The sequence below is a fragment of the Helianthus annuus genome, chromosome 1 (genome assembly GCF_002127325.2).
Source record: "Helianthus annuus cultivar XRQ/B chromosome 1, HanXRQr2.0-SUNRISE, whole genome shotgun sequence".
Taxonomy (NCBI): domain Eukaryota; kingdom Viridiplantae; phylum Streptophyta; class Magnoliopsida; order Asterales; family Asteraceae; genus Helianthus; species Helianthus annuus.
This window is the reverse complement of record NC_035433.2, coordinates 101,387,406-101,413,701: the sequence shown is the minus strand read 5'-3', so window position 1 is coordinate 101,413,701 and position 26,296 is coordinate 101,387,406. Positions and strand designations below refer to the sequence as shown.

Below are 26,296 nucleotides of genomic sequence, written 5' to 3'. Positions count from 1 at the left end.
TATCAAATTAGTTCTTTTATACCTAAATTTCCTTCTAAACCCGCTGAATAATGGACTCTGAATTGTTATGTTTCAACCTGAACCTATTTGGTAATTTTGACCCGATGTCCTACGTGCGTACGTAAATATTTGATTATGTGATTATGTAATGTTTAACATTATGCTAAACAACATATACAAGCTTGGTTTTCCACAATTGACTGTAGTACTATGTACGTATGTATGCATGCATCTTTACATTACATACATGTATCATATATCATATCATTTGTGAAATTTAAAACAAGATATGTATTAATATTATAAAAAAATATAAATTGATGATACAACTTAAACATATAAAATAACCCGGATTCAAGATCCATAAACCTATAAAACACAGCTTCTAAGATCGCATAGACAAAACCGTAACTTGATCAATCACAGGCCCACAAAGTGACACCGTATCATCAACCCTAGTATGATAAAACGAGCTATAGAAGCTCAATCTAGTTCTCTTCGAGGTCGCTTTAAACTCCATGCTAACCATCTTCCATTTTCCCTTTCCTTCTGATTTGAAGGGTGCTTTCAATGTATCTTTTGCAGCAAATGCCTCAACCATCATGTCTCCGGGGCAAAAATTCTTTGCGTCTCCAATCGCGAACGTTAGCTTGTAATGTTTGTTTGGAATGGTTCGGATGATTTGAGCGACTGCGCTTTCTCTTCCCGCGATTAGCTCAATGGCTGAGGCACCGCTTGGGACGGCGAAATGTTTGGAGTCGATGAGTTTTACCGCTTTTATCGACTCAATGATCCAGCCGGGGAGTGGAGATGTGATATCTTGTTGCCGAGGAGGGAGGAGAACGCCGGTGGAGGAGTTGGTTAATGCTTGAGGACCTTCTTCGAACCCCCCATTTTTCACCAAGTTAACTGCAATAAAATCGATTCATGAGTGATATATAAACATTATATGTAAACTACATATAAAGTAATATAAAAAGGTTATTTTGAAAATAAAATTAATTAATTAAAATTATTAATTGTTATAAAACTATGTGGTAAAAACATTATTTATAGAATGAGGATAACTGATATAAATACGTTATTTTTTTTTTTTGAAAAAAAAAACTTAATATAAACACATTATTTAAAATATAATTCATAAATAAACTTTACTTGACAAACTCAAATATAGTTTATATAAAAACGTTATTTGTAAAGTAAAAATAAATAATATAAAGACATTAAGTAGTTGTAAAATAAAAATAAGTAATAAAAGCACTTATTTGTAAGATCAAATAACAAAAAATATTATTTGTAAAAATAATAATTAATGTAAAAGTTTGTTTGTAAAACTCAAATAATTAAGGCAAATTAGAAATAAATAATCTCACCTAACTTAATTTGGCCGATAATAATCACAAGTTAGTTATTGGCCGATAATAATCGAAACTGGGCAATTTTTTTGTAAAATAGTCCGCCGTTAAATTAACGGAGTTAAATTTTTTTTCGAGTTACAAACCGATGTTTTAGGGCTTTTAATTTATATTTTTTTAAATTTTTGTTGTTCCACCTCTAAAGAATACTCGATTAAATTGTATAAATTTGAAGTGTTTTTGAGAGTTATTTACATCTTGTGGGTCTTGGAGGAAGCAGCTCTTTTATAGCAACGGCATCAATGATCGGACCACATTTCGGATCTTCATCAACCCCAGGGTTCTGAAACGTCAACTTCACACTAGTAGAATTGGCTTTAAACCCATACGCATACACATCCGCACCATCGCTACAATACAAAGTTTGTAGCGGGAGGTCACCGGTCTGCGGCGGTACCGAAACTCTCAGCACTTGCTGCTGCGCACAAGTTCTCGAAGCACCGAACGTAACCGTGTAAAGCGAGCCTGCCTTCACGGGAATGGTTTGTGAGATTGTGGCTTCGTTTCCAAGCTTTACGGCGTGGATGCCGTTAGCGACCGGGAAGTACATCCCGCTGGTCTGTGGTCCGCCGTGGATGTACTCCACCTGGCCGCTGATCTCCCATTCGGGTAACGAGTTTTTGCGGAGGAGTGTGGTTTGTTTTATATCGGTTGGTTTCGGTTGTTGTTCGAAGTTTCCATTTGGTAAGAGACCTGCGTAGAACATGCATATAATGTATATAAGTATGGGTGAGCAAGTAACCGAATTAATAGAACCGAATTCGACATTTTTTTTAACGATAAATTTCTTTTATTGCTGTCGTCATTGGGACTTGAACCCACCCACACCCAGGTGTTTTTATGAATGTTTTGCTTTTGCTGATGGACCACCACCTCATTGGTCAGAATTAAACAACTTAACTGAATCTAGTATTAATCGATGGATTGGTTAACCCATAACGAATTAACATGATTATTGTGATTTATGGGCGGAACCAAAGGGTTCAAGATAGAGGTGCGCATCCGAACCGACTGATTAACCGAAACCAGTTTGTAAACCCGAATTTTTTATTTTTTTTCCTGAAATTTATATATTAAAATTACAATTTACTTAAAAACACAAATTTATATAATAATATCATATTTAAATTATAGAATCTATGTTAATTTCCCTTTTTAAATTATAATCATGACATAAAATACACATCCTATTTAATTTATAACATATGAAATGTATTGTAAAAAATATAATATAGTATAAATGTGTTAAACGGGTCAACCTGCCAACCCGACCAGGTTGACCCGAACCCGACCCGTTAACCTAAACGGGTTAGCGCGTTCAACTTGAAACTGACCCAAACCCGTTTAGACTAAACCTAAACCCGCGGATTTCGTGTTAGGTTCGTGTCGCGCTTTCGGGTAGTGTCAGATATTCACCCCTCTAGGTGTGAGAATAGAATCACCCTAAAAAATACTTGGTAAAGAAAAAGACCATATGATAACCCAGGCTAAAAGGTTCTAGTTCCATCACTCAATCTTAACGAAGATGAAACATACCTTCAAATGGAGCAGCAAGAACACAAGTGGAAACAATGGCAAATGCAAGCAAAAACGATTCAAATTTAGCCATTTTTAGAGTTTACACAAAGAAGAAGTGGGATTTGGATGGTGAAAATGATGGGATGTGAGGTTGAAATTTATATGGAGAAGAAGGAAACTGATATGCAGTTTCCTTAAACTGATGATGATCTAGTTGATGATGCGATGGCCACGAGGGGTGTTGGGGGTGGCGGTGTTTAAATTTAAGGGTATTTTATAATGTCATGTTATTTCTGCACGATCTAACGACTATTGGAGTATATAATATTAATAAATTGCAAGATCGTAGGTTGGAATGAGACATTAGATCAACATATGCACATGTTTGATCTGCAAAATCTTCATTCATTTAGGTTATGATTGGATTCACATGGATGAAAACAACCAAATAAGATGGGAAAGGACTATTTTGATTTTTGAGTGAGTTTTTTACATAATAATTTTGATAAATTATATGAATATAAACACATGCACATGTTGATCTGCAAAATCTTCAGTTATTTAGGTTAGGATTGGATTTACATGGATGAAAACAACCAAATAAGATGGGAAAGGACTATTTTGATTTTTGAGTGAGTGTTTTACATTATTGAAGATCCAAAAAGTGTTATGAACTAACCACGATTAGATCTTGCACAGCTCGAAAGATTGAACTTGCACAATTAACAAACCGTTAGGCTCGACGCAGAGGTGGGAGGGCCACTCTGCGACCACCCTCCGGCGTGAGGATAAGTATTTGCTTAGAGAGAGAAAGTAGAGAGAGAATGAGGACGGAAGTTCAGAAAATCGTACTTGTGGTGTATTTGGAGAAGGTATTTATACTAGTTGATTTAGATGACGTCATTCGTAGGGACGCACTTTAGGATGTGCGTCCTTTGTTAGGTGAGGGGGACAGACCTTTTTGTTATCGGCCACGACCTATTTAGGCCTCCGGTTCCCTGGTGAGTATATGTTCGTCCGGCCTTCCAAGGTAATCCGGACTCGGTTGTGTATATACAATGATAATTTTGATAAATTAATATATATATAAATTACTATAGTGTAGCTGTAAATCTTTCTCATGTCCGTCAATCCCTCTCTATGTGTTCGTACATGTGTGTCCGTCCCCGCGGACAATTTAACAATCTCTCTTTCCAAAGTCTGTAAACATAAAACAGACTCACCACTGATTTGTTGATGGTCTACAGTTTTGAAGCACAAAATGGGGAAATGACAAACGGGAAATAAAGATGACATGTAACAACATCATTTTCTATTCATATCCATGTTCTTCCACGGCATCATTTGTCGTTGTCAAAAGGTTATGAGTAACTTACATGGATGGTCATGTGGTAAATCAAAGTGTCACTTTTAGTCTCAGTTTTTAGAAAAGTTATCAATATTTTTTAACTAGAAAGAGTTAAGTATATGGTAACACTTGTTAACTTGTGTATCACGGTTCGGTCTCTCAAATGGATGAACATTACAAATTTATGTTACATTAACTATGTCTCAAATTATTGGCACATCTAACTTGTCTATTTGCACGCTTTAAGGTTTATGTACGCCTTGAACAGGCATGTACGAGGCGTATAGGGTTACATCAAACTCAGTGCCTGACGAGTGTCAGTTTTGGTTTGACTGCTCCTATACGTTGCGTATAAGCCTATACGGAGCAAATAGAACCCCTCGTATAGGTCTCATATAAGACCCATGCCCCGTATATATCTCGTATACGCCTATATGGGGCATATATAATGTTTTTTTTTTTTTTTACAATCAGGACCCCTCGTATAGGTCTCGTATAAAACTCATGCCCTGTATATATCCCGTATAGGCCTATATGGGGCATATATAATGTTTTTTACAAACATTTTATACAATATTAATCATTTTCGTAAAGTTATATAAAAAATAAGTATTCGCCTTTAAATAAATAAAAATAAATATTTTTACAAACATTTTTATACAATATTAATAATATTTATACGATACTACACCTATCGAATTGTACAGGTGTAGTATAGCTCCCATATTGGCCTCGTATAAGCCTATAAGTGCGATATTGTATCGCATAGTTTAGCATAGGTCCTTTATAGGCCTATAGGTATAGTACGGTACCCTATAGTATAGGTCTCGTATAGGCTTTTAGATGTAGTATCGTATTGTATCGTATAGTATCGCATCGCATAGTGTCGTATAGTGTCGTATAGTGTAGTATAGTCTAGCATAGCATAGCATAGCATAGCATAGCATAGCATAGCATAGCATAGCATAGCATAGCATAGCATAGCATAGCATAGCATAGCATAGCATAGCATAGCATAGCATAGTATAGTGTAGTGTAGTGTAACTTAAGTCTCGTAGAGATGTACGTGACAAACGGCAAAATTATCCTGTAATTCCATACTCTTGATAACTATTTAGTTATATAATTTCGTGCATAATGTGAATTTGAAGCTAAAACATTAAATAAACTGTAACATGTATAGAAAGTTTAAATCATTGCTAAAACATATTATAAAACCTGGAAGATAAGACGTAATTTTCAGAATTGAATTGAATTTCATGTGTCAGATGAGGATAAAGTAGTTTAGAAGACAAAATATTTTCTATAATTTTATAGGTTCATGTATACACAACAAACAAAAAGAAAAAAAAAAACAGTAAAGCAAGTTAACCGCAACACAAGTTATAGTTGTATGTGAAATTGTCGACCATTTATCAGAAAATCAAAAGATTCTAAGTTTTATTTATACTCTTATCGGTCAAATGCATGAAAGCATTAAGAGTGTATTCAATTATATAAATCTTTAAAAGTGTATTGATTTATTAAAATAGAACCAAACATCATATTTGTATCACAACTATTTATTACCGACATGTTATGTTATCACTCTGACTCATAGTTCAACTACTTTTGTTGAAAATAATAATAAAAATAATTAAAAAAAATCACAAACGCTAAGTAGTTGTTCACCGAAAAACAAAGGATGAACTAGCAAACTATGGTTTCAAAAAGTGACAAACAAAACATACCAGTTTGTTTGGAACGGCTAAAGGTGTAAAAAAACGGTTCTAGATGGGAGCGACTTGTAAACTAGAACCGACCCAATTAAGAAATTGGTTAGAAACTGGCCCAATTTGCCTATTTGAGAACCCTCCTTTGAGGCAGGTTTGAAACCAGTTAAAATCCTAATGAATTTGAAACTGGAACTGGTTCTTTTTCACTTGGAAACCGATTTAGAACATTAACCAATTTGTACTCCTCTAGAGACAACTTTCGTCTGACTTGATACTTGTATTTATACTAGTAATGGTTCTAATAATACCAATCCCGGTACTTATGTTTTCAGTGGGTACCTACTTGATCCGTTTAAAAAAAAACTTATATCATGTATTTAGTTTTTGTAGGAAAAAAACTAATGAACAAAAGTTACAAGAGAAAATAAAACTATTAGGTTAAATGTGTATATTATCTATACGGCAAGGAGTGAATTTGAAACTTGAAAAAGTAACAAAAGAAATTTAAAACTTGGACCTATAAGCTTTGAGCATATGCACCAAACAAAACTATTTCTATTAACAAAAGTACAAAACTTCCTAATTGTTATAGTAAATTGTTATATAGTAAATGACATGCACAGGGTGCACATTTCAAAAAATGAATAAAATAACAAAAATGGCAAATAATCGTTTTCAAATTCTAAGCCAAAACCGTAAACATGTATAAGTTTAAAACTGGCCGATTTACTTCGATTTAAACAGTTAACTCATACACACACACTAAACCTACTTTTTAATGTACACCAATGTCCACCAAGATAAGACTAGAACCCTCGTTAATTTGGAAAGAAACAAGATATCGTTAGACTACAAGCAGATTGGTAAAACAATGCATCACGTTGTCAAAGTATCACACCTTTGTCCTTTGGTAAAACAATACATCATGATGTCAAAGGATCACAAATTTGTATACAAATTTTACTTTTTTCTGGTTAATTTCTTTCATCCCTGTCGTCTATGGGACTTGAACCCAAGACCTTCCCCTTTCCAACCTAGGTGTTTTAAAGGTTTTACCTTTGCTAATGGACCATCACCCCATTGGTATACAAATTTTACTTAATCATTGAACTTATAACTTACAACATTATTGTTTAAAAATCACAATGTTAATCATTTGTGAGAAATTATTCAAAACATCATTTCCGGCTATCATTTAGTATTCCAACCAGGGGCGCAGCTTAAGAGGGGACGGGGGAGGGGGTGCCCGACTCCCCGAACTTTTCGCTCAGTATATATATGTAGTTTTCATATAGAAATTTTTTGGTATATACGTTTTCGACCTGTCGGTTCTATAGAAATTACTGGATTACCGTACATGACCCCTTAAGGTACAACCTGCGATTCAACAAAGTTACATAATGCAATTGTAGCAAACACAATCAGCAGTCCAATTTTTTAACCAGTTGTACACTCTTTAACATTGACAAGATGGGTGGGTCAGGCAAGTTCTTTAACGAGTCAAATTTTGGTTTATGCTAAAGGAGTCAATATGGGTGAAATGAACAGGTTGATTGACCCAGAAAAAGTGTCGGTTTTATTTCCTAGAAAGTAATAGGTTTATTATAAGTTTAATTAATAATTTAAGAGTTAAATGTCATTTTAGTCCTTATGGTTTGGGTCATTTTGCCAGTTTAGTTCAAAGGTTTCATTTTTTACCTGTTGGTCCAAAAAGGGTTCACCGTTGCCATTTTAGTCCACTGCGTTAACTTCATTCATTTTTTCTGTTAACGAAAACGCCAATTCGGTCATTTATTGTGGCCGAATTGCCCTTCTAGTTAACAGAATTACATATAAAATGACCGAATTGGCCTTCTCGAGAACAGAAAAAATGGATGAAGTTAACCCAGTGGTCTAAAATTGCAACGGTTAAACCTTTTTGGACCCACAGGTGAAAAATAAAACCTTTGGACTAAACTGACAAAATAACACAAACCACATGAACTAAAATGGCATTCAACTCATAATTTAAATTCTTGAATAAAATGATTTAGAAGGTTATAAATTTTTGCAAAAACTTTTTATTTGACCCGTTTAAATTTGCCACTTGTACTATGACCTAGGGGTGTACCAAACATTATTCAAATTAATATGTTTAACGATCTAAAATATGATCATACTGAATAGAGCGATGCAATCTTTTCGAACCACCTTCGTTAATATATCAACACCTAACCGCCTTCATTAATATATCAACACCTGCAAGATGGATTAAAAGAAGTGTATAAATATAATCAGTGACGGAATTAGCCCAAAAAGTTAGGGGTATCCCAATTTTTTTTTTAGGATCAGGGGTATCCTTTATATAACAGAAACGGAGTTAAGATGTATTTTTACACTACGGAAATGGAGTTAAGGGGTATTTTTACACTACGTATACGGGGTTGAGGGGTAGCCCGTGCTACCCCTATTTGTACTATAAGTCCGCCACTGAATATAATAATCACGCGGTCTTTATGGTAATTCAAAACTTGTACATGTTCGAGTGATGTTATAAACACGGCCTTTAAGAACGGTCCACAGAGTCCTCTGTATTCTGTAGTTTGACTTCACTTAAAGGTATAATTCTCTTGTTTGATTATTATCACAAATTCGGCCTTGTTTATACAGATATATATATATATATAATTATATTAATAGCCTAAAACTAAGTCCATCATAGATATCATGTATTATTATGTAAGTCAAGCGTGGAGGATTTAACCTCATTGAGTAATATCCTTTTTTGTTTCGATCCGTGGCTGGAGGATGTTCCTTTGAAAGAAGTTTATCCCGAGTTATTTCGTTTTGAAGTTGTGAAATTATGTTCGGTTAAAGACAGATTGGAAGATGGCGGTATTTGGTTGTGGAGACATGACCCAGAAACGGATTTAGAGCTTGGGGAGCTTGCTTCGCTTTCAGGTAAGTAATCTTCGGTTTCTCTCATTCTTGGTAGAGACAAATGGAGATGGTTGGGCGACTCATCGGGTTCTTTTATGGTCAAATCGGTAAAAACGCTTCTTAACCGAGGTAACATGGATCCGTATCGGTTTGTGCTTGACTGGTGCAAGTAGGTCCCGTCGAAGTGTAACATCTTTGTTTGGAGAGCGGAAATGAAGAGAATTCCTACGGCCGATGCGCTTCGGAATAGGGGAATTGACATCGGCTCCGGGGTTTGCCCCCTTTGCGGTCTAGACGACGAATCTGCGGATCATATCTTCCTTTCGTGTAGTGTTTCTGCTCTTTTATGGCAAAAGATTAGTACATGGTGCCGGATTCCCAATATCCTTGCGTTCGAGTTCAAAGATCTTTTAGATATACACAATACTAGCATGTTAGGGGTGAAGGAAAAAAATGTCGTTCAGGGTATTATCATAAGGTCTTCTCGGGCTCGAGGGTCAATGTGGAAGATATTTTCAGTGAGATTAGATCAGTGGGCTTCTTTTGGTTTAAGCATAGATCCAAGTTTCGGTTCACCCTGTGGAATGATTGGTGTAAATTTGTAATTATGTAGTGGTTCCTTTTCTGTTGTTTTTGTCCGGCTCGATCTTTGAGCTCAGCTGTTTTTTAATGAAGTTATCCTTAAAAAAAAGTAATTAAGTCAATATATTATATTGTGATTGATCTAAAATGGAATAAAGATGGTGATTGCTATAATAAAATCATAATTAATTTCACATTTGTTTATAAACTAAAAATAAGTTGTTTATTGTTGAACCCCGGTACTAAATAATTCATGCTTTAACTTATGAGTAAATTGCTGTTTTAGTCCCTGAGTTTTGTCCAAATTTGTCATTTTAGTCCAAATAGTTTTTTTTTGCCTCTGGGTCCCTGACTTTTCCCTTTTGTTGCCATTTTGATCACATACACTAACTCCATCCAAAAACTCCATCTTTAACCAGGGGTATTTTGGGGAATTTCATTTTAAATGTTTTCAATTGCCATTTTGATCCAATTCCAAAAAATAAAAAAAAAAAATTCCAAAAAATCAAAAAAATTCCAAAAAATAATAAAGATTCTAAAAAATCATAAAAATTCTAAAAAAATACAAAAAATCCGTTTCGGCACGAACCGTTTCGAACCCGAACCGTTTTGAGCTGAACTGTTTCGAGCTGAACCGTTTCGACCCGTACCGTCGACCCGAACCGTTTCGAGCTGAGCCGTTTTGACGCGAACCGTTTCGACCCGAACCGTTTCGAGCTGAACCGTTTCGACCCGTACCGTTTCGAGCTGAATCGTTTCGACGTGAACCGTGCCTCGAAACGGTACAGGTCGAAACGGTTCAGCTCGAAACGGTACGGGTCGAAACGGTTCAGCTCGAAACGGTTCGGTTCGAAACGGTACGGGTCGAAATGGTTCGCGTCGAAACGGTTCAGCTCGAAACGGTTCGGTTCGAAACGGTTCAGCTAGAAACGGTTCGGTTCGAAACGGTTCAGCTCGAAACGGTTCGGCTCGAAACGGTTCGGCTCGAAACGGTTCAGTTTGAAACGGTTCAGCTCGAATCGGTTCAGCTCGAATCGGTTCAGCTTGAAACGGTTCAGCTTGAAACGGTACGGGTCGAAACGATTCGCGTCGAAACGGTTCAGCTCGAAACGGTTCGCGTCGAAACGGCTCAGCTCGAAACGGTTCGGGTCGAAACGGTACGGGTTGAAACGGTTCGCGTCGAAACGGTTCAGCTCGAAACGGTTCGGTTCGAAACGGTTCAGCTAGAAACGGTTCGGTTCGAAACGGTCCAGCTCGAAACGGTTCGGCTCGAAACGGTTCAGTTCGAAACGGTCCAGCTCGAAACGGTTCCGCTCGAAACGGTTCGCGTCGAAATGGTTTAGCTCGAAACGGTACGGGTCGAAACGGTTCGCGTCGAAACGGTTCAGCTCGAAGCGGTTCGGTTCGAAACGGTACGGGTCGAAACGGTTCGCGTCGAAACGGCTCAGCTCGAAACGGTTCGGGTCGAAACGGTTCGCGTCGAAACGGTTCAGCTCGAAACGGTTCGGGTTCGAAACAGTTCGCGCCGAAACGGATTTTTTGTAGTTTTTTAGAATCTTTTTGAGTTTTTATGATTTTTTAGAATTTTTATTATTTTTTAGAATGTTTTGGAATTTTTTTTGATTTTTTGGAATTAGATCAAAATGGCAATTGAAAACATTTAAAATGAAAATCCCCAAAATACCCCTGGTTAAAGATGGAGTTTTTGGATGGAGTTAGTGTATGTGATCAAAATGGCAACAAAAGGGAAAAGTCAGGGACCCAGAGGCAAAAAAAATACTATTTAGACTAAAATGACAAATTTGGACAAAACTCAGGGACTAAAATGACAATTTACTCTTAACTTATTATTGGGCTGTTTTGTCTATATCACGCATAGTTTTATTTAAGAAAAACGAATACTAGTATCACTCATAGTTTTGTTTAAGAAAATCGAATACTAGACAAGTTCTTTACGACTCGGTTTCGATAAAAACTTAACAACAAATGTGGTTTTAAAAAGTGACTAACAAAACATACTCAGTTTGGTACGTTAGATCGGCTAGGGGTGTTAGAAAAACCGGTTCTACAACTAGAACCGACCCAACTAAGGAATTAAACCGGTTAAAAGCCGACCCAACCCGTTGCTTTGAGGGTGATTTGAGACCCCTCCTTTGAGGCAGCCTTGAAAATAGTTAAACCAAGCCAATCTTTTTTGACTTGAAAAACAGGTTGAAACCGAACTTTTGTGATCGGCCATGCCTAAAAAATTCAAAGCCAACTGGTTTGGATTAACTTTTTTAAACATGATATGCATAGCTATGCGTTTAAAAAACATAAAAAATAAAAAAATAATAATAATGGTAAACGGTCGTTTCCCGAATCCCAATGCAGCTAAATCTGTTTTCTCTACGTAAAACTGTATAAACCATAATATGTAGACACTTATAGTTATAGCCTAGTGGTCAAGATGAATTATCTTTTGTGGGAATACCAAAGTTCAATCCTTGGGAGGTCTAAGTATTTAAGGGGAAAAAAATTAGCCGTTACAAAAAAAAAAAAAAAAGCCATAATCTGTACAAATCATAATGTCAAAGGATCAATGAACTTATAACTCACAACATTATTATTTAAATATTACAATGTTACTTGTACGGGGAAAATAATTAAAACATCATTTCTGGCTATCTTCTAGAATCCCAACCAGGCACTTCTCCAGCATGAATTCAGCATTCACCCAAGCATGGTATTTATCTGAACAAATGCGTTAAGGTGATTATCACACGCAATTACTATATACGATCACCTTAAGACACAACCTGTAACTCAGCAAAGTTGTATAATGCAATTGTAGCAAACACGTGCAGCAGCCTAATCTCCAAAACATTGACAAGATGGGCGGCTCAGGCAAGTTCTTTAATGGGTCAAAATCGGTTTATGTTGAACGTATGGGTTAAAATGAAACGAAGCGGGCTGGATTGACCCATAAAACTGAAAAACCGTCCGTTATATTTTTAGAAATTAATACATTTATTATTTCTACAATAATATGAGTCATTAAGTAAAATGATTTAAAGTATTGTAAATTTTCAGCTACATTTTTTATTGAGTAAATTACAAAAATCGTCCTTTATATATGTCACTTATTGCAAACTGTGTCCTTTATCTTCAATAATTACAGAAAACGTACTCGATATTTGCAAACCCTTGCAAGTTATGTACTTTAGCCCAACTCAGTTAATTTTTGTGGTTAAATTTGACCAAATGGACCCCACATAAGGGTATTTTGGTCATTTTACTCTCATGTGGGGTCTATTTGGTCAGATTTAACCACAAAAATTAACTGAGTTAGGGCTAAAGTACATAACTTGCAAGGGTTTGCAAAAATTGAGTACATTTTCTGTAATTATTGAAAACAAAAGCCACAATTTGCAATAAATGACGTACATAAATGACGATTTTTGTAATTTACTCTTTTTTATTTGACCCGTGTGAGCTGTTTTAAATTGCCACTTGTACTTTGATAAAAATGTGTGATGATCTAAAAGACTAAAACATGATAAAAGGATACTGAATAGAGCGGTACAATCTTTTCCAACTGCCTTCATTAACATGTCAACACCTAAAAGATGGATCATTAGAAAGTGAAAATATATAATCATGTCATTGTCTTTATGGTAATTCACAACGTGCATACGGTGAAAGAGGGGCTTTGATCGTCTTACCTCCAGGGTGAAATTTAGGTAGCGTTCGTTTCATGGAATGGAATGGAATGGAATTAGGAAGTTTTTCTTTGTAAAATTGATCTTGGTTGGGGGAGGGAGGAATTTGAAATCCCATGAATTTCTTTAATCTATGAAATTTGTGACTATTTCAACATTCCTTAGAAATCCTTCACTCTAATGAAGGAATGGAATGGAATGTTGAAATAGTCACAAATTTCATAGATTAAAGAAATTCATGGGATTTCAAATTCCTCCCTCCCCCAACCAAGATCAATTTTACAAAGAAAAACTTCCTAATTCCATTCCATTCCATTCCATGAAACGAACGCTACCTTAGTGTAAGGAGTGACGTTGTAAACACAGCCCTTAAAAACGGTCCACATTGAATCCTCAGTATTGTGTTGTTTGACTTCACTTAAAGATATAAGCCTCTTGTTTGACTGTCCCTTCAATCCTGAAATTAATTTTCACTGAATTGTGACTATTCTGTATCTTTTCAATATGTTATTACAGTATTGACAGTTCTATATGTGACCAAAAAGTCAACTATTTAAAGAAAACTGTATAGTCAAGCATATAATTAAGAGTGTAAATGAGCCAAGCAACTCATGAGATATTGTAAAAAGCTCGAAACAAGCTGAGCTTGAACGACTTCAAGCCTAAATAAGAGCCCATTTGAGCTCAAGCTTGAACCCAAGCTTCACATACAGAACTTGATTGTGCTCGTAAGCCTAAAGAAGCCCGTTATTTATGAAAGAGTTAAATGTCATTTTAGTCCCTGTGGTTTGGTCATTTTGTCAGTTTAGTTGAAAGTTTTGAAACGTTGTCGTTTTAGTCCACATAGTTTCAAACGTTGCCTTTTTAGTCTACTGGGTTAACTTTATCCATTTTTTCTGTTAACGAGAAGGGCAATTCGGTTATTTTATATGGCTGAATTGCCCTTTTAGTTAACAGAATTACATATAAATTACCGAATTGCCTTTCTTGTTAATAGAAAAAATGGATAAAGTTAACCAAGTGGACTAAAATGACAACGTTTCAAACCTCTGAACTAAATTGGTAAAGTGACTCAAACCACAGGAACTAAAATGACATTTAACTTTTTATGATAATATAATAACTTTTTACATGATCTGTATATAATTACATAAATACTATTATATATAGCTACATATGAATATATACACATAAGATAATTATATATAATAAAAAATAAATGATCCAACATCGAGCTTGAAAAGTTATTACAAAGCCGAGCTTGAGCTTAGACTAGCTCGGACAGGGGAAAAAGGTCTACACATATTAGAAAGAACGCGAAGTACCTGCTAGATCAGGATGTGTAAGAGTAACCTTGAGCCAATCCATATGGGTATACCCTATCTGAAAAGGAGCCTTAGCCCGAGCTACCGGCTTTTTCACACCACGCGTTGTTTCCTTCGAACTTCCAACATTTGACCCTGATTTTTCGGTTGATGGTTTTTGTGATGGTGCATCAACAACCTTAAAAGTGAGAGATCCAACCTTTTCTTGCTTCACTGAATCAGCATCACTTCTTGCATTGTCACCCCAAATAGTATCACTATTATTTTCATCTTTTATATTCATACTGCTGAGATCTGGAAAACCTTTTGGTTCCGGGTCACCAACCTAAAACCCAACCAGTCAAACCATATGTGAGGTCCATTTGGTCAGATTTAACCACAAAAATTAACTGAGTTAGGACTAAATGACATAACTTGCAAGCGTTTGCAAAATCGAGTACGTTTTCTGTAATTATTGAAGACAAAGGACACAGTTTACAATAAGTGACATACATAAAGGACGATTTTTGTAATTTACTCATTACTTTTTTTTATTATTACGAGTATTTTTCTTATTTTGAAATAATCAGCTATGTAAATGTATAATCTTTATGAACTATTTTAATCATTTTAAAAATTTCATACAAACTAACGACACAGCCAAACCAAACCGTTTTGGCTGGTCTGTCCGTCCCACCCAACCAACCCAGACGGTTTAGTTTGACGTTTTTCAAAACCGTAGTTGGCAGTTCGACCCATAATTATCTTCAAAAATGCTTGAACCGGAACATGAACCCCCTACTTGAAGATGTTACAAAGAGTGACATTATTCCTCAACTAATTGGAAGAAAAAAAAAAAAAAAAAAACCTTGCCTGACAAAAGGTAAAATGATCATTGTTTTCGGTTTCATCCATCATGGTAGGTGCCATGGAATACTTGAATCGGATCAATCAAACTATAGCATACTTGTATATATGATTAGGAGTTATTCTAGAGGCGAAATAGTGATAAACTAACATGTATGCAAGATGCTAGGAGACTAAAAGTTTAAAACTATAAAGAAAAGTTATATTAAGATTTGTGAAATTACCACCATACAAGGCCTGTAATTTAATGGGATAAACAAACCTCTTTACAGCTAAAATCATAAAAATAAATAAATAAACTGCTAAACACACCCTCAAAAGACAAGAGGGATTATAGATAACATTAACATATAATTCAAATGGTATCAAAGCCTCCAATACGACCAATGCATTTTGGGAGATTTTGTTGAGGCTCGTGGGCGAGATAACTCCATAATTAAGCGTGCTTGCGTGAGAGGAGTTTCAAGACGGGTGACTTCCTAGAAAGTCTCCACTCATGTAACAAAAAACAAAACTATGACTTTCTAGCGGTCAAAGCGGATGTTACCCAAGATATAGATTAAGCTGAAAGAAAATATCATAACTAAGAAGAACCAATCTTACCTCACTACATAATTGGTAAATCTCTATACCCAACCTAAACATAACATTCCTTCTTATTTATACTCCAAACTAAATAATGTTAACGAAATATATGAAATCATTCAACATAACTTGAATAAACGACTTTAGGTTAAAAGGGGCATACTAGAAAACATCATTTTTCCCACAAATAGTTTCCCACAAAAAGTTTCCACAAATGTCCTACAACTCAATTTTTGCTGCAACAAAAAAATAATAAAATTTTATTATCTTTATTATTAATAATATTATTATTATCATTGATAATAAATATAGAATAATATTAAAAACATAGTTTTGTGGGAAATTTGTAGCTTATTTATAAAAAGAAACTGAAAAATAGATTTTGTAGCAAAATTGTCGCAAAAATTGCGACACTTGTTTTTGTGAGAATTCTGTCGAAAATTTTGTGGAAATTTTGTCACTAAACTGATTTCCGACAAGTTTATTTCACACCGAAAAATTTGTAACAAAATTGTAGCAACCATTTTCCCAGAGATTTCCTACAAATATGACTGTCACAAAAAGATCAAATTTCTAGTAGTGATATGACACCATTTTAAACCTACTTCTCTTCTACAATCAAACTGAAGAACATGCATACACAAGCCCCTTAACATTCAAGATTGATTTGTCAATACTTCATTAATCAACAGGATAGGAGCGAATGATTCCATCAAAAACACCATCCTATTTCAACAATCACAAAAAAAAATGACATATGGAAAAAAAAAAAGTTGACTTGTGAATGATTTGTAAAATACAAAAAATGGCGAAATATAGATATGCATGCAGCATGAACACAATCAAAGAGACAGTGAAGCACCTATCGGAAACCAAAAGCTTGCAGGATATCGGTACAGGGTACGAAGGTTCAGACAAATAGGTTGAAGAAAAAATTACTTTAGTATTGTTCTAAAGATTACGATATATATACACTTTAAAATAAGAGGTAAGCTAGTAGGAATAAACTTATTTGACTGACTTATTATTAAGAGGTGAGCTAGTGGGAAAGAAAGGAAAAAAAACAATAAACTTATTTGACCGACTTATTATTACATTCACAATTGACAAAATAAATGAATTCAAATTGCCGGAATCAGTTTGGTTTATCAAGCACACTTGCTATGGTTTACGACACAAGAAAGAACACTATTTTGCAAGGCCGGCCGGCCAGAGGGTACGGGGTGGGCGACGGCTCAGGGCCTAAACCCTCCGAGTGCCCGAAAGTTTATTTTTTTAATAATGTTACGTTGTAGAACTTAGAATATATAAACACTGAATTGGAATTTGATATGATGAGGCGCATAATCTGGTGGTTCCCAAGTCACTTTATTAGCAAGCAGACCTTGGGTTCTAATCCTGATAGCTTTTTTTTTACTTGATTTTTTTATTAGTTTTGTGGGTTCCATTATTTTTATGAAGAACCCTTACAACGTGTTTTCTTTCTACGTTTCATTTTCATTGTTCAAATACCGTGTGATGTGTTTTTTATTTACGTTTTCACGTAAAAAAGCAGTCAGTCGCAACATGCGGGTGAGTCTATAAATTTTTATTTATTTTCATATATTTAAAACTTTTTTATATATTCTTTTTAAAAAAGTTTATATTTTAGGAGCATGCATTTTATCTTTTTACAGGGCTTACAAATTTTCAAAGATTTTCGAAGACGACCCTGATTTGGTGACATACAAGATTTGATGAGATATGAAGTTGGCGATCATATTCAATTTTTGGATGAATTCATTTATTTACTTATTTTTTTAACGATGAAATTCTTGTTTTTTTAAGACTTGAACCCAAAAAATTACATTTAGGTGTTTTAAAAGCATGACCAACCATGAATTCATTTATTATTTATATAAATATAAATGGTGAACTCATTTATTAATTATATAAAATATAAAATGTATATCTCTAATCATTTTCTCAATGAAATATATACATTTATATTTTATAGTAACGAGTTTATAGGACTCGCGCATTGCGGCGGAACCATTATGCAAAACAAAAAAAAGACGTAAACGCGTTGAACGACGCTCGCACGTTGTATCATGTGAACTCGTAAAATATAGACCTACACTAAACAGAATTTTAATAATCTGAAAGTTTGTTAAACCGAAAAAAACAGAAGTAAAACCGATACGTAAATGTTATGATTAATAGTAAAATATATATTTCTTTTATTTCATCAACTTTATTCAATTATCTCAGGAAAAAGTAAAATATATCTTGTAAAATTGTACAAAAAGAAAAAAAAAAGATTAGTAGATTGTGATATCCGCTGTCGAACACTTAAATTAAATAGTGTTATGTAAGAACACTTTTTTTTTTCTTCAGGTTAGTAAAGAATTGGTAATTTCATGAATCAATAACCAATTTAATGAGTTTCTCTACCAAATTCATATTCAAATGATAAAACTTAATGTTATAAAAAATATATTGTTGCAAATATTAATTTTTCTTTAGTAAAAGAATGAAAAAGAAAAACAGACTAAGAAGAAGAGGAATGTTGTGAAGAAATAAAGTATTTAATAAAAAAAACAAAGCAAGTTTTCTAGTGAGATTTAACATATGCATAGAATGATAGTATGAGAGTATTATGTGCATTGAATGATTGTACAAAGTTTGAATAGTATTTTTGTGAGGGTATGAGGATTTGATAATTAATATAGGGGTAATTAATAAACAAGCCCACCCAAAATAAAATAAAATATAACTAGTATTAAGGCATCCGCGTTGTGACGGGGACGTAAAACCATGCAAAGTAGCACCAATGCCACACCACTACTAGCGGCCAACACCTAAAAACTCGTAAAAACAAAATAAATAGAAAGGAGAAAAATAAAACCGAATGAAAAGCATATGTAAAATCGTTGAACCACGCACACCTATTGCAGCGTGTTAATGTTAAAAATTTAGGCTGAAACGTAAAACATAGAAAAATACCTAAGTTGATCTACGACCCGCACGTTGTGAGAACTTCTCAAATGGGAAAATAGACGAAAAAACTTTGAACCCCACACGCATGTTGCGGCGTGTTAACTAACAAAATTTTGAACGAAATGTAAAACAAAAAACTTGCGAAAGATGAAAACTATGGGGGGCCAAAGTTGAAAGTAAGAAAGTGTTGGGGTTAAATTGCAAAAAGTGAAAAAGTTTGTGTTAAAAGTAAAAAAATTAAAGGGGTTAAATTGAAAAGATGAGATGTTTTAAGTTAGAAGTGAAAAATATTAAAAACTTTTTGAAATACTTTCTAAACATGGGGTACAACTTGTTAATTTATAGTATGGAAATAACTGCATGCAACTTCATATCTTATATCTCTCCAAATAAGACACGCCTCAATTTATTATAGATTTTTTAAACTTTAATAGTATACTAGTATTTGAGACTCGCATTTTGCAACGGGACCACTAATGCGAACAATATGTATACGTAACAATGTTGAATAACATATGAACATTGCGGCGTATTAACTTACAAAAATTAGACTAAAACGTAAATCATTTAAAGGGATAACTAAGCTGACTTAAGATCCACGCATTGCGACGGAATTGTTAAAACACAAAAAAAAAAAACCTAACCGTTGAACCACACATGCGCGTGGTGCATTAATTCACAAAAACTAGACCAAAATGTAAAACATAAAAAATAATTATTGAGTCGACTTAGGACCCCGCACGTTGCAACAGGATTGTGAAATTGCAAAATAAACATAAAAAATATTGAACCACACACGCATAACGTGTTAACTCGTAAAACTTAGACCTAAACATAAAAAATTTATCGTAAAAAATAATAACTAAGTTGAAACGATAAAAAATCAATGTAAAAAAGTAAAAAAAAAAAAATAAGAATAAAAAGTTTAAGGTTTAAAAATAAAGTTAATGAAAACAAAGGGGCCATCTTGTACCTATTTTAAGGGAATGATCGGTAAACGATGAAAGTTAAAGAGCCAAAATTTATAAAAAAATAATAATAATAATAAATAGTGAAAGGCTCTCACAAAATTTTTTCTTTTTTAAATTAATACGTTATCGTAATGAAAGATATACATTTTGTAGTAATTAATTAACGAGTCCACCCTTAATAAAATACAATTAATTGAAAACAACTTCATATCTTGTATCTCACCAAATAAGATACGTGGCATAATACAATAAAATAATCAATTTACTAGGATCCAATATGAAATTCTAGGCGATGTTTTAAAAACCGATTTTTTTTTATTTATACTGAGTTAGGCTCTAAAATAGTTTAATCGGTTAAATTGAGTTTTACCGGGTGGTTCAACCGGGTTACTAGTTAACACTATAATTCTATAAAATACAAATTCATCTAAAAAGTAATCGAATCTCAATTATGATTTATATAACTGATTATGGTTTTATCTAAAAACAATTATTTTCTTGTAAAATGTTATGCATTTTAAGAGGATTTTTATTACTTATAAACAATATTACATTAAATGATGTAGATAATAGTTTCAATAGTGATAAAATATTGGAATGGAATGCACTGGGTTAATTACTAACAATGAAAGGTCGGTATTACCTTAATATTGTTTTTATTGTAGTTAAAAAAATTAAATTTTAAGATAATGCAAACCGATTCAATGGTTTGAACCGGTAGAACCGGATTTACCGACGGTACATAAGACATACCGTATTTAGGTTTTACCGGCATTTATCGGTATCCGGTTTAACCGGTATAACCAGCCAGGTCATAGCGGTATTTAAAACATTGATTCTAGGGGTGCAAACAAGCCAAGTCTAGTGCAGCCGAGCCCGAGCCTGATCTCGTTTATTATCTATTAGTTAATATATTATATGAAAATGATATAAATAATAGACTTGATTAAGCCCGCCCGAGCTCGATAAGTCACGGTTGAACTCGATTCGTAAACAAGTTTAAATAAGTTGGGCTCGACTCGTTTACTAGACAACTTTAAATAATAGGTAAATGTTATTAAATACTAATAAAAACTAATATTATATTTAGGCTTAATAAGGCTCGACAAGCCTGATGAGCTTCACATGACAGGCTCGAGCTCGATAAACAAACGAGCTTTATTTTAGCCACAAACTCGATAAGGCTCAACTTGTTACGAGTTTTTTCTTGAACTGCTTGGCCCGTTTGCACCCATAGAAAATCCGACTAGTTACATATGATATGATGTAACAATAAACGTATTTGACTAAAGAGCTAAACTTGGAGGAAAGAATTGAATATAACAATAAACGTATTTGACTAACCTAATTACATTGACTATTCACTATGACTAATAAAAGAATTCAAATAACTTGAATTGAATCATGGAATAAAATTGGGGGAGGAGGGTGATTCCCTAAGACCATAGGTAATGGTTAATGCCTACTTAGGGGCATTTTTCACCACATCATCATCATCATAATGCCCTTTTAAAAAAGGTGTAATTGTTAATGCCCATTTCATTTATTACTTTCCATTATTTTTCTTCTCTTTGAGCATTATTATAGAAATGCCCCTCACTCTTCATGCCCCTATAATGCCCATGAGTAATGGTGTAAGGGCATTATCAAAATCTTTCATGCCCTTATAAAGCCCCATTACATATGGTCTAATACAGGGTCAAAGCAGATGTTTACCCGATATATATATTAACTGTTTTTTATTGGCTTCCTTAGCTTCTTGCTATGGGGTCGTTTTTGTCTCTTTGAATTGAAATTTCCGTTTGCCATTCAATATATATCAGGTATTGTGCTCGCGCGCGATGCGGCGTATGTACATTAGGTGATAATTGGTGGCATAAACATTCAGAAAACCGAAATAAGAGTAATAGCCGTATAGATATATAGAGATAGTAGTTTTATAGATAATTTTTATAAAACATTTAAAGTTAAGGTCCTTGCTTAATTTTACATTACAAAAGGTAGTGTGCGATGTACATAACACGACAGAGAAGCGAAAACTTTCCTGGCTGGGGTTTCCACCGGATTTGGTTGTCCTTTTCATTTTTGGAGTTGTCCATTTTAGTCGCTTCTATGTTTCTACTACTTCTCTACTTTGGCATTTGGCGTTTTTAACCCCTACCTTTTTACTAATTTAATTTTCCATCAGTAACTTTTGTTTGTTAAATTATTTTGCTTATCTCTATCATTCTTTTACCTAAAAAAAAAATTTTAGGTGCATATATTTATGTACATATCAATATAAATTTGAGGGTGTCTACGTTTTGACGTAATAAGAGCCAAATCATGTGCCTAAAAATATATATGGTGAAACTGATAGCAACATAACTATTGAAAGGCAAAGTTTGAGATGTTAAGGATTTAGGAATGTTGTTGCAATTGAGGAATCTAAGGGTTTATCAGCTTATACCTTTGATTAACTAAGAACACTGTTGAAGCTAAAGAAAAAATTTCTTAAAAGACGTTAGGTATTGTAACACCCGACTTGTTTTTAAAATGATTTAACATAAACAAAGCATTTGTAAACCAAAACTTTGATTTACGTATCAAACATGAGAAAAATTTAAACAAATTAACATTTTAGACAAGTACTACTAGTTTTACAATCCCAAATAAAAACAAGTATTTAAGTGTTAGCTACATAGACATTGCTTTAAACATGAATAAGTAATCGCGAAAGCTTCAAAAGATCGTGTTCGGTTCTTGGATTAGTGCTTGATCGCCATCCGGATTTAGTCCATCATCACCTATGGTCAAAACCACACAAAAGATTAATTAGTTTTGACACCTTAGAATTTAGCATAAACAAGTTCCATGTTTAAAAATGAGAAACAAGCAACAAATTCAGCGAAATGGGGTGGTCGCGCCCCGCGACCGCGTTTGATTCATTCGTCGCGGCCTGCCAAGACCGTCGCGTCACGCGACGGTGATGGTGCCTCATCGTGGCGTGGCGCGGCGCGAAGCCACGTTTTGGACAGAAAGCTTGTTAGCTGGTGCTATATATCAGCCCAGCATCACATTTTCACATCTAAAACTTTAAACCATCATAACTTTTGACTCGAGCGTCCGTTTTAACCGATTCTTTTTCCTATGCGTCCATAATAAAATTACCGACACGTCTATCTTAACCATTGGGTCAGAAATGGAATGTACGGTTGTGAAACAATAAATGCACAATGTATCCGTTTGACCCGTATAGTTATTACACTATTCTAACTAGTAACGTTAATTGCGACAAGGCGTATTTACCCTATCTTCCGAGGCTTACGACCACTGGCGTTTCATTACCATACTTATGGCTTCACGCTCTTGTGATCCGTCTTCGCCAAATGTCCATCTAAACAACGTTTTATTACTACTATTGAATTTATTTGACCCGTTTGGCTCATCTACGGAATCCTCCGTTTCTAATGCCTACCAAACACTTTCTAGTCTATTTACGACGCATTCAATTAATAGCGAACAATATCACTTCATCTATTATCAACCTTTATATCAAAACGCAATTAAGAACAATTAACATATCTAGTTTACATAATGTAACATAACAAGTTACATACCTTTTTAAAGTACGCCCTTCAAACGCAAGTCGCCTCCGGCTTGTCCACTTGACGTCCCGGTATCTTTTCCTATAGAGTTCAATCACAACCCATTTAGAACTCTTTCCATAACATGTAACGCATAACTAGCCGAAATTTACAAATACGCGTTTTAATCGAATTTTTCAGTTTTAAAGCCTTCTCTTAGGCATTTTTACAAACACTTCTAAGGCAGAATTTTATTCACTTTATTATCATGTTCATGGCTTGTTATTTAGCCAATTTTAACATCAATTAATCATGTTCATGGAAATTTTCACATCAACAACATCAGAATTTATTTATAATAATTCAAATTACACTAGAACAACTATTAATTTCTAGTGTTTAGCATGATTATACAAAACCCACTCATCACCTTCAAAGGTGATCATGATTTCACAAGAATTATACCTAATTCCACCCTATGCTTGTCTAGGGTTTACTCCTAGACACTACAATGTTCTTATTTCATTATATAACGATCATGCAACCATCTAATTCGGATTCTCTAGGTTTGCTCAGAAATTTAACTAGAGATTTCTTACGAAATTTACATACCTTGTGACCCCTTTTTCAGTGGAGATCACTATTCCGTACTTGGATTTCGATTTGGACTTGGTTTGGACCATCGATTTGAGAGTTTTGTGAGGAATTAGGGTTTGAAGGGAAGCTCTGGATCGCCCCCTGTGTTTCTGTCGATCTCTACACACACAAGTGTGTGTTGGAGTTTTAATTTTTATGTTTTATCTTACTAATTTCGTTTTAAATGCTTTTGGCCCCTCAATTATCTTTTAGTTCTCATTTTTAGTGTGTTAACCCACTTTTAAGTCACCACAAGACTTTTATTTAACTAGGTTATTTTTAATCCTAGTTAGTTCACTTGTTTATTTACCGGCATTATATTTTAAATAATTGATTTAAAGTTTTCGGGATGTTACAGGTATCAACAAAAATATGACTATAGTGAAGCACAAAGTCATTCTAAAATAGTTATAACGTGTAAACTGCAATTGAAATCCCATCAAGAATATAGATAGTTATATGTTAAAAAAAATCAAAATAATGAACTACACTCTACATATAAACCATTGCTAACATTGTAACCAATTTCCTAGCCTATGTATGATCATAAACAATTACATTATATGGAAAACATGCATTCTTAAAAATAGTTGTGCAAAATTAATAAAACTGGATGAGGAAGATGTACATACTTTTTAACTAGCCTAGATTTGCCAAAAGCATTATTCTCCAATATTTTCTTTGTTGGTGTTATCTAATTAGAAATTATTAATTTTTTTTTTTGTAACATTCTAAGCTCAAACATTATCTTTGATTCTTATCCAATGTGATATTGCCAAATGTGGCTCAGCCGGATGCATCCTTTGTTGTCAACACGATGCCGCGGAGAATGCAGTCTCACAACATGAAGGTAGAGGGGAGGAGGCTAGTCGAAGGACCGGTGAACATACCGGCCTTTGTCGGAATCGGTTACAGAAATGAAAAGGATGAGAGGGACTGCAGAGGACCTGGCCTTTGTCAACACCGAACACAACCACCAAGGCCTTCTCTGATCTCTCGGGCATGATGCCTTACACGAAGTATCGCACTTTCACTTTGACATCATGTTTGACGTGTATAGAAGCGTTCAAGGCATGGTGGAAAAGTATTCGGACTGTCGAAAATTTCTTGACAGAATCTACTTTCGTTACAGCAAAAGTAAGTGTTGCTATAAATAAGACAGTTTGACTAATAGCTGTTTAAATTTGGAATAAAAAAATGTTGTATAAACCTATAGCTTGAGGTCAATACTAATGTGATAACTTACCATGAACAAAATAACCATGGTAGACGACTAATTCTTCATATAAAAGTATAGAGTAGCCTGTATATGAAACCTTATCCTCCTTAAATTCTACATGATCGTGAAATCTTTCAAAACGTGTTTCTTCCTTTTCACTCTCTCTAGAAGTGTGTAAAGTGGAAAAGAGGTATACTTAGAAAATTCTGCTTAGTTTAACACCTGCACTGGTTCCTACAAATATATGTCAAGTTGGAAGGAACAACTCTTAACATACATTTGCAAAATGTTATCGAATTTTCATATTGGGCAGCATATTATTAGTTTGTGTATGTGGTTTTGGGTAATCGAGATGGGTATCACCTAATCCCAAGGCCGTCCCATGCCCATGCAAATATTAAAAACTAATCCCATACCCGGTCCCATACCTGTCGAGCTTCGGGGTATACCCATCCCGGATGTCTCACGTTTCGGGGACACCCGTCGGGCTGGGGTTTTTTTTGCCATCCCTAATATCAAGGCACGCGCATAACACAAATCATCTGATCTAGAAGCGGGTCCACGGGGGTGTGGCATATGGGTTCGACATGGCACGAGTCATCAGGTGGCAAAGGCGCACAATGACATGGCGGTTCCATTGAATGGTTGGGGATGTAAATCCTGGGGCTGGGGGCGTTTTTAACATCGTCATGTTTTCTTTTGTCTGTGAGAGAAATACTAAGTCATAAGGAATTCCTCGCCTTAACTATCAACACGTTTTGGGTATAATATAAGTTTTTATATGATTGATTTTCTCTTTTTCAGTTCATACATACAATAATCTTTGCATATATTAAGTTGGATTCAAATATCATTATTTAGACGTAACCTACAAATACAATGGAACCTCGAACTGTCCACATGGTATCTTGATTTTCAAAATAACAAACATATACTGAAAAGAATTTGAATAAAAAAATACAATCAGTCGA

The 26,296-nt window shown here is 34.5% G+C and overlaps 2 protein-coding genes and 1 long non-coding RNA gene across 3 annotated transcripts; all 3 read right to left on the bottom strand.

The window, feature by feature from the left end:
- Positions 1-267: 267 nt before the first annotated feature.
- LOC110872255 lies at positions 268-3,187 on the bottom strand. Its single transcript, XM_022121031.2, has 3 exons — positions 2,952-3,187; positions 1,611-2,108; positions 268-909 (listed from the first exon to the last, which is right to left on the bottom strand). The coding sequence occupies exons 1-3, from the start codon at positions 3,022-3,024 to the stop codon at positions 386-388; spliced, it is 1,095 nt and encodes a 364-aa protein (XP_021976723.1). The 5' UTR covers positions 3,025-3,187; the 3' UTR covers positions 268-385.
- A 6,333-nt stretch (positions 3,188-9,520) lies between these two features.
- Positions 9,521-14,976, bottom strand: LOC110938015 (cytochrome b5 domain-containing protein RLF). Its single transcript, XM_035988578.1, has 3 exons — positions 14,524-14,976; positions 13,534-13,655; positions 9,521-9,595 (listed from the first exon to the last, which is right to left on the bottom strand). The coding sequence occupies exons 1-3, from the start codon at positions 14,804-14,806 to the stop codon at positions 9,521-9,523; spliced, it is 480 nt and encodes a 159-aa protein (XP_035844471.1). The 5' UTR covers positions 14,807-14,976.
- A 7,578-nt stretch (positions 14,977-22,554) lies between these two features.
- Positions 22,555-24,221, bottom strand: LOC118492118. Its single transcript, XR_004892548.1, has 3 exons — positions 24,083-24,221; positions 23,504-23,572; positions 22,555-22,690 (listed from the first exon to the last, which is right to left on the bottom strand). It is a non-coding gene; the product is annotated as an uncharacterized LOC118492118 (long non-coding RNA).
- Between the last annotated feature and the right edge of the window lie 2,075 nt (positions 24,222-26,296).

What these genes read in the sequence shown, in the direction of transcription:
- LOC110938015 (XM_035988578.1), bottom strand. Translation starts at nt 14,806, where the DNA reads ATGAATATAAAAGATGAAAATAATAGTGATACTATTTGGGGTGACAAT. An exon ending in TACACATCCTGATCTAGCAG is followed by an intron (nt 13,656 to 14,523) that starts GTACTTCGCGTT and finishes AATTAATTTCAG; the next exon opens with GATTGAAGGGACAGTCAAAC. An exon ending in ACGTCACTCCTTACACTAAG is followed by an intron (nt 9,596 to 13,533) that starts GTAGCGTTCGTT and finishes CTTTTTTTTAAG; the next exon opens with GATAACTTCATTAAAAAACA.
- LOC110872255 (XM_022121031.2), bottom strand. Translation starts at nt 3,024, where the DNA reads ATGGCTAAATTTGAATCGTTTTTGCTTGCATTTGCCATTGTTTCCACT. An exon ending in TCTTGCTGCTCCATTTGAAG is followed by an intron (nt 2,109 to 2,951) that starts GTATGTTTCATC and finishes TGTTCTACGCAG; the next exon opens with GTCTCTTACCAAATGGAAAC. An exon ending in TCCTCCAAGACCCACAAGAT is followed by an intron (nt 910 to 1,610) that starts GTAAATAACTCT and finishes ATTTTATTGCAG; the next exon opens with TTAACTTGGTGAAAAATGGG.